The sequence below is a fragment of the Lolium perenne genome, chromosome 6, assembly GCF_019359855.2.
Source record: "Lolium perenne isolate Kyuss_39 chromosome 6, Kyuss_2.0, whole genome shotgun sequence".
NCBI classification, from domain to species: domain Eukaryota; kingdom Viridiplantae; phylum Streptophyta; class Magnoliopsida; order Poales; family Poaceae; genus Lolium; species Lolium perenne.
In genome coordinates this window covers 92,464,829-92,473,675 of record NC_067249.2, presented here as the reverse complement: position 1 = coordinate 92,473,675, position 8,847 = coordinate 92,464,829, and the positions used below count along the sequence as shown (strand labels likewise).

Below are 8,847 nucleotides of genomic sequence, written 5' to 3'. Positions count from 1 at the left end.
GTGAACGTATGTGTTTGTACTGTCTTTCTCAATTTTTTTTTTTTGGATTACCTCTATTGAAATTAGGCAAGATTTTATTTGCACAACGGGGGTAGCAATGTCTCCCACGTGGAAAAGCTCACCTGCCACTGCCCTGCCCGGCCCGGCCCGGCCCGATCCACCCACCGGCGACTGACTCCGTTTGTTTCTTTCACACTCCCTCTACCTATATAGTCAGTCGTCTTCCCTTCCACCCGAGCAGAGCTCCATCGATAAATAAAGCCGTGCAAGTTACTTCCGCTGGTACTCTCTTCCCTCTTCCCTCTTCCAACTCTCCCCCTCTCCCTCTCCCTCTCCCGTCCACCGATCGATCGATCCCTAGGCCCTTGCGCCGGAGCCATGGCGGGGTCGATCCGCGTCACCATGGACGTCGGCGCCGACGGCGTCGCGCTCATCACCATCTTCAACCCGCCAGTCAATGCGCTGCACCCCATCAGTGAGTCACCCACCCCTCCCTTCCTCTCCGCCGGGGGTCTAGTCTAACTACTTCCCCTGCGCAGTCATCCAGGGCCTCAAGGAGAAGTACGCGGAGGCCATGGATCGCGACGACGTCAAGGCCATCGTGCTCACCGGTCAGACCTCGCTTGCCTCATCTCATCTCATCGATCCCCCCTCCTCCGCTCCCAGTTTTTTCTTTTATATAACAAGATGGTGGGATTTTGGTTTGTCTGATTGATTGGGGATCGGATCGCTGCTGCTTTTTGCGCACCAACTGATGCTAGTTTCTCTTCTGACGCTGTTTTGTTTCGCTGCCAAATTCGTCCAGCGCCCGAGCTGTTTCTGGGTTTTGGGGGTTATATCCTACTAGTATAGACTGTAGGATGGTTGTGGAGGTATCGCCATCGCATCGTTTCATTTGGGCTGATGCCAGCCGTGTCTTATTCTTACTGGTTGGGTTGCTTCAGCTTTTTGTTTTGGTAAGGGCTGCTCCTTGTTTGTTTTTAAGAATTAAGATGCTGGCCGGTGGACTGAAATTGGGAATCTCGCTATCATAATATTTACTCAAGTAGGAGCAAGTAAAGAGGGAGCTTGCAGTTTTTTTCTTCTTCTTATAAAGATTTGGACTACTCCCCTGATTCTGAACAGGACAAAAAAAAAAACAGGGGGATCGACTGTTCTAAGTTCGTCAGTTGGAAGCATATATATCCTGACTCTATACGCTATATACAACACATATATCGTACCATTACTAACTTACCTCAACAAAATGCATACTTTGTCTTTTGATGTGGGCAAGGGGTTAAAATACTCAATTCATCACGAAAGTTAGCACTTCTGAGCTCTGACATTCGCTCCTTTCAACTTTTATAGGTGCCGCGGGGAAATTTTGCGGAGGCTTCGACATCAATGTCTTCACCATAGTTCAGGAGACCGGTAAGGGGGAGCCTTTATTTGTGCTGTTGCCAAATCAATTGTTCACGGCCTAGCTTCTGAGGACGAACTCTTTTCTCTTCCTTTACACGTTGAACATGGTTTGGCAGGAGACGTATCGCATCTGCCTGACGTATCCGTTGAGCTCGTGTCAAATACGATGGAAGGTTCGGCATTCTTGTTGTTTCTTAGTTTGTTGCAGTTTCTCTTGTTCATGTATGATAGATCTCGCCATGCTTCTCGTTCGTATCGATACCGAGGTCTGGGCCTTACTGTAATTGCCTGTTTGTGTGCAGCGGGCAAAAAGCCTTCCGTCGCTGCCATTCAGGGCCTTGCTCTCGGTGGTGGTCTAGAGCTCACCATGGTCCGTCAGCTTTGCTGCTGTCCTGCTTAATATTTTTTACAGCGCCTTGCATCTGAACCTAAGTTCTGTATATAACGTGAATGACTAATTCTTCAGGGTTGTCATGCTCGGATAGCTACCCCTGAAACTCAACTTGGATTGCCAGAGCTAACTCTTGGAGTCATGCCTGGATTTGGAGGTAAGGAACTAGGGATACATCTTTTTTTTCATTTTTCTGAAAGCTTGAATTACTCGTGTTCGCATATTGGGTTCTGCCATCTCAAACTCTTTTTTTTTTACATCATTTAGGAACCCAGCGGCTACCGAGGCTTGTAGGTCTGCCCAAAGCAATAGAAATGATGCTGGTGAGTCTAATCTATCTTCTTCATAAGTTTTACATTGACTAGCTATGCCAGATAAATTTTTGTGCCCAAATTTGAAAATATGTATTGAACTAAACTGACCAGAATACATATAGTTTTTACTTGTTACAGTTCTTTGGATGGCTTCAGTTATATCCATTCATATCCAGTCGCGATAGTTTATAGGACTTCCAAAGAGCAATAAATTTTGAAAAAACATAAACCATATTACCATAATAAGAATCCTGTTTTTCATATTAAAATCATTGTACATGTATATACCATTGAACATATTGGTCACGCACTAATTTGTTTGAACCATGAGCGTAATTGTAATGATGTGCTGGAAATTAAGTATCATACTTTTTTTTTCTTAATCCTATCATATAATTGAGGCGTTCATTATGATTTCTACAGCAATCGAAGTTCATTACCGCAAAGGAAGGCAAAGAACGTGGTCTTATTGATGCGCTTTGCTCCCCTGACGAGTTGATAAAAGTGGCACGCTTTTGGGCTCTGGAGATTGCAAATTATCGTAAACCTTGGACAAAATCTCTTGACAGAACAGATAAGCTTGGCTCACTGTCTGAAGCTCGTGCCGTGTTAAGTATGGCAAGACAGCAAGCAAAGAAGGTTGCAGGAAACTTGCCACAGCACCAGGCCTGCCTAGATGTTATTGAAGAAGGTGTACTATGTGGAGGCCAAGCTGGTGTACTGAAGGTTTGTATCTCCTATTCTCCACTTCTTTTAGTGTGGACACTTGTCACATATGCAGTTCTTTCAGCTAGTTTGGCACATTACGTCACCAAACTTCTACAGATTGGACTAGTCTTATTGTGCTGATTGACCATTATACAAAAAAGTAAGGGAAGTATACTAGATGTGTGTGTGTGTGGACTTAATGTGAGAAAGTCTCTATGAAAAAGCAGGCCTGTCTCTACCGTGAGCCCTGCAGCAGAAGAGTTCAGTTTTTTTTTGCTAAAATTTGCCTGACAGTTACGTTGGTATCAGTGCTGTGCTTGACTTACAAACAATCACAAACTTCCGTCTGGCGATGGAGAATAATTGTTTGTTTGCACTGTTATTTTTTATTCCTTATACATGTGTTTACTGAATATACCTAAATGCCTAAATGATGCAGGAAGCCAATGTTTTCAAGGAGTTGGTACTAGCACCAACAGCAAGGTCACTTGTACATGTATTTTTTGCCCAACGTTCCACCACAAAGGTTGTATTCCAAAGTGAATTTTTTTGTTTACCTTTTCCTTTCCTGATTTACTTTCCATGCGTTGTCACTCTTAATTTTGCACCAAATAATTAGCCTAACATGGAAATAGTTGCACTGCTTTTGATTTTGTTTATAAATGGTTATGATGCCTATCAGCAAATCGTTCCTAAAATTTATACGTACCAATGGAGAACACATGACAAACTTTTAACTTCATGCTTAGTGTAACCTTTTCCCCTTCTTTTCTTTGTGACCCAAATTAGCTTCAAATCCATTTATCTGTGGATGTGCTTATTTTGTTGGTAATTAAACTACCATGCAAGCAGACCATGTTACAGAGTTCGTTAGTAATATGCTCAAATTTTAGTATGCTATATGTGAACAAACTAAAGCTAAATTTCTGCAAGGATGTCATTCAATGCGTCGATGTTTGTTTTGCCCCATTATGTTATTTATATCCTGGTACCACTGTCTGACTCTTTGCAGTTGATTTGTTGTAGGTGCCAGGCGTCACTGATATTCAGCTCAAACCTAGGCAAATAAGAAAAGTTGCTGTTATTGGTGGTGGTCTCATGGGCTCTGGAATTGCAACAGCCCTTCTTGTCGGCAACATATCTGTTGTCCTCAAGGAAGTAAATGCTCAATTTCTGCAAAGGGGACAAAAAACAATAGCGGGTATATTTTTGTTAAATTACTGCTGCATTTCTTATGAATATATTTCCAATGATACTTGGATTTTGTTTCATCCTTGATGTATTATTGAAACATGAAGTTATCATAAATGTTGTTACTGATCAGCAGCAATCATTGTTTGGACAGGAAATCTTGAAGGCCTTGTTAAAAGAGGCTCATTGACCAAGGATAAGATGAACAAAGCGATATCACTTCTGAAGGGTGCACTGGATTATGAAGATTTCAAGGATGTTGATATGGTTATTGAGGTAGTTCTCGTATTAGTTCATAATTTTAACAAGACAAATGTATGGTGCAAATTATTTGGGGCTCCTTCCTCTAGTATCCAGAACAGCTGCTCATGAGATTATAGTGCATTAATGAATCTTATGAAGGTTCCCATAAAAAATCATCTTGGGAATTTAAATAGATAAGTATGTTTAGCACATACTTGTTTTTCAGGTTCTTACACCACTTATCTCCTTTTCTTGTAGGCTGTTATAGAGAAGGTTCCATTGAAGCAGTCCATATTTGCTGACCTCGAGAAAGTGTGCCCACCACATTGCATACTTGCATCGAACACGTCCACCATCGATTTGAATGTTGTCGGCGAGAAGACAAATTCTCAAGATAGAATTATAGGGGCACATTTTTTCAGGTTTGTTATGTCTTTTGAGTTATGATTTTAGAACGTACTGAAAACTAGCAGTGTATGAACTTAAGGAGTGCACATTTGACCTGCATCACGGTGCTGAAACATTACATATCACATCAGTACATCACAAAAATTCAATAACAACGCATGCTAGCATGTAAGTTTTGAATCCCTGACACCATGCTTACCAATTTAACTTCATGCATCTAATTGAAGATGTGGAATCAAACTTAATATTCGTAGAACGGGATTTAATGATTATGCTAAGAGCGAAAATATCCAGAGTGAGCACCCTCCTGATTTGATGGTTATGGAACACTGATTCTATTTGAATTCGAAACAAAATGTTGTATCAGTATTATGGACGTGGGATTATGGAAATAAATACTCTGCTTACACTTTACTTGTATGGGTGTTATATCAGACCTTCACACGTTATTTGTTTATGGAGAAGGCACATTGCTAATGCTATGCTACTTACAGCCCTGCTCATATTATGCCCTTGCTTGAAATTGTCCGGACGGAGAAGACATCACCACAAGCTATACTTGATCTCATCACAGTTGGGAAAATAATAAAGAAAGTTCCGGTTGTGGTGGGCAACTGCACAGGCTTTGCAGTAAATCGTACATTTTTCCCTTACACACAAGGTGCTCAGCTTCTAGTTAGTCTTGGCATTGATCTTTTCAGAATTGATCGATTGATAAACAGCTTCGGCATGCCAATGGGACCTTTCCAGTAAGTACTCCGGCTCTGCTATCATGACTATGTGCAACCACTGCCAATTGTCTTAACTTAAGTTCCTCCTGTGCATGAACAAACAAAATGTCCCCAGTCAACTGGCCACATATCTTTTTATATTTGATAAAAAGAATGTCCCAGCAGGCCAGCATCATGTTCTTTTCTTCAATTGCCTAGTATAATTTTATGGTTCATTTGGGCATGAAGTTGTGACAAATCAGAGGCAACCCAGTTCAGAGCGCTTTTAGTATAATTTTATGGTTCACTTGAGCATGAAGTTGTGATAATAGTACAGCCTCTAGAATAGAAGGCGTTCCCTTGGAATGCTTGCAATGAAACAATTTGAACATCAACAATACCTTCACAAATATTTAATATCAAACATTTTTTCAAACAATGTTATGATTTTATATTGTTTTACAAATAAATTAAATAGAAATTGTTTGAGCTCTGTTCTGCTTTAGAGACCATGTCAACGTCAAAACATTAAGTAACTTGATATGACCATCGATAAATCATTCTCTTGAGCTTTCTGAATTTGGGATTTAACCACCATCTGGAAAACAATTAACTCATGTTCAACCATCTTCCAGATATGCTTGCTGTGGCTTAGCTAGCTCGTTACAATTAGTGCCCAGGCATCATTCATTGGCTATTTTGTGTTTAAAAAAAATCATCGACTGTTTCAAATTTTGTGATCATGGTTCACATCATTTCTTATGCTTATCCCTTTCCACTCCTCTGCAGACTCCAAGACGTCGCTGGATATGGAGTAGCCTTGGCAGTAAAGGAAATCTATGCAGCTGCCTTTGGAACACGGAATTTTGAGTCTGGTCTAGTGGATTTGATGGCAGAGAATGGGCGGCAGGGTATGCTTCTGAACCTGAGTTTGCTCCTGCTATGGGTCACAGACAATAGGATGGGATGAGACCAACTATTACCGCACCATTTCACTATATATTATTTTAACAATTGAAGTCCCTGTTATTTTACAGGAAAGATCAACGGAAAAGGTTATTACATTTATGAGAAGGGTGCGAAGCCAAAGCCCGACCCTAGTATTCAACCTGTGATTGACGAGTACCGAAGACGTGCAAAGACAATGCCGGGTGGAAAGGTTCCTCTTCCTCATTCGAACATTGTTTCTACGTGTATAGAGTTGTCATGCTATGTCCTTTGTTACCGGAAGGTTTTCCTGATATGTCTGACACATCATGTTTCTTGCAGCCTGTTACTTTATCGGATCAAGATATATTGGAGATGGTTTTCTTTCCAGTTGTTAATGAGGCATGCAGGGTCATGGATGAAAATGTTGTGATCAGGGCTTCCGATCTTGATATTGCATCTGTCCTTGGGATGGGCTTTCCCAAGTACAGGTAGGCGGCTACTGCTTATTTCTAACTGTGTCTTAAATCCTAACTAACCAGTGACAATTTGTGTTCCCTTTAAATATGATTAAATTAGATATACAAGCTGAGATTGTACTGCTGGTTGTATGCTATACAACTTATGAACCTAATTTAATCCTTACATAGGCTTGTACTTTCTCTCATACTATATCACAATGGATCGTAAGGCTCATTTAGCGGTTTGCTGAACGGTGTTGTACTGAACTTCCCGAGTTTAATCCTTACATAGGCTTGCATTTTCTCTCATATATCACAGTGGATCGTAAGGCTCATTTAGCAGTTTGCTGAACTTATATTGTAATCAGTTGTGTAGAAGTAACCAACAAAGCAGACAAAAATTGATTAGCCAAACAAAAAAGAAGCTAAATGCCTGTTGGAAAAGCTAGATTATTAATCCAGCTGAATGCCGAACGCAGCCAAGCGGTGATAAATTTTCGCCTATCACTTAAGGTTAGCACATCAGCTAAATCGCCACATCTGAGGAACTTCGGCAGTTCTGCTCAGTTTAGCTGAGGGCACTCAAGCAGTTTTTAGCTTACATAAATATAACCTATAATTTAGTCAATGTAGGTACAGTTCCTGTTAGTAGTACTCCTCTGTGCAACATGTATTCCCCCATTATTAATATTGTTTGTGGAAGGAGGTGTAGTGGTTACTTTGGACTATTGATTGTAATCTGTACTCTCTTATTGAAGGGGTGGCCTCATCTTCTGGGCTGATACTGTCGGAGCATCATATATATGTTCAAAGCTTAGCAAGTGGTCTGAAACTTATGGTGACTTCTTCAAACCATCTTCTTACTTGGAAGAGCGAGCAAAAAGCGGCAGGGCACTGGTACAACACTCTCTCTCAAGTTGGATTTTAAAACGTGTCCTGTACTGTGCATCTCGTACTAACGATTTCACAATCTCTGCAGGGTGCTCCACACGTGGCTCAGAAAGATTCTACGAGGTCCCGCATGTAAGGTGCCGTTGTTTAACACCTGGCAGAGTTGCTTGAACAGCATCGAAACTGCTGTCGAGACATAGGTGGGAAGTGTAGTCTCAGACATCCCATTATGTTCACGTTTTCGTACTCGGGCTGCTATGACAATCAGAATAATTAATGTGTAAGCATACTTTTCTGATTGTAATTTCCATGCCTCATTATTGTAACTGTATGGTACTGTGATTTCTGTCGCAAGTAGTAGAATAAATAAAATCAATAAATAGTGATGCGTTTGTCAAAGAGGACGGCACAAATCTTGTTGCACAACACAGGGTTGGGCATCAGACCTGGCGTGACTAAGCTTTTTTTTTTTTTCTTTCTATCTGGGGGCTTTCCCGACCCAAGAATCTCACAAAGATCCCTACCTAAGCGCACCCGCGTGTGTGAAAGTACTGAAGTGAAAGTTTCTCTGCCTATGTACAAGAAAGTTTGCACTTCAGAGGTGCAAGAGAACTCCATATCGCTTATGCATGCTGAATGTGATGTTACCCTGACACAAGATATCCCTGAGGCTACACCTTTCCAGGTGAATTTTTCTGGCACCTGACCATCTCTGTTAACTCCATTGATCTCCTGCCATGCCACAGCCTGACACATTGGATGCAACCTTCAATCGTCAGTGTCACTGAAATGTTCCGTGTTATCCATCAGCGCATCCACCACTAGCCTGCTGTTTTTACATCTGATGGTTTACTAGATCAGTCACGGCTGGAGCAATTTCCTCAGCTGTGCGTCCATCTATCCAGCGATCCCTCCAAAACTTGATGCAGGTCTACCCCTGATTCCTATATACGGAGTAGTGTAATTTACAAAGCAGGTCTACCCCTGCTTCCACCGTGGTGAGAACGCTGCCACGGATAAGTCATACCGTTTCGATTTCTCCCGTCCCGAGCGAAACAACACCAATAATGCTATACTTACGGACGTGATGGGCTTACAAAAATCTTACGGAAAGACGTGTAAGTATTTGGTTGGTTCAGTTAAAAACTCTCTCTAAAAAAGCGGGCCACGTTCTCATGTTTTGCCTGGGTGCTGTGAGT

The 8,847-nt window shown here is 41.5% G+C and overlaps 1 protein-coding gene across 1 annotated transcript; it reads left to right on the top strand.

Moving 5' to 3' along the window:
• The first annotated feature begins 239 nt into the window (after positions 1-239).
• LOC127295720 (peroxisomal fatty acid beta-oxidation multifunctional protein) lies at positions 240-8,047 on the top strand. Its single transcript, XM_051325707.2, has 18 exons — positions 240-475; positions 540-611; positions 1,351-1,413; positions 1,521-1,577; positions 1,707-1,774; positions 1,871-1,952; positions 2,063-2,118; positions 2,533-2,835; positions 3,257-3,343; positions 3,844-4,018; positions 4,163-4,284; positions 4,510-4,673; positions 5,154-5,408; positions 6,159-6,280; positions 6,407-6,528; positions 6,639-6,787; positions 7,516-7,654; positions 7,737-8,047. Exons 1-18 carry the CDS (start codon positions 379-381, stop codon positions 7,782-7,784), a joined length of 2,181 nt encoding a protein of 726 aa, XP_051181667.1. The 5' UTR covers positions 240-378; the 3' UTR covers positions 7,785-8,047.
• The last annotated feature ends 800 nt before the right edge of the window (positions 8,048-8,847 follow it).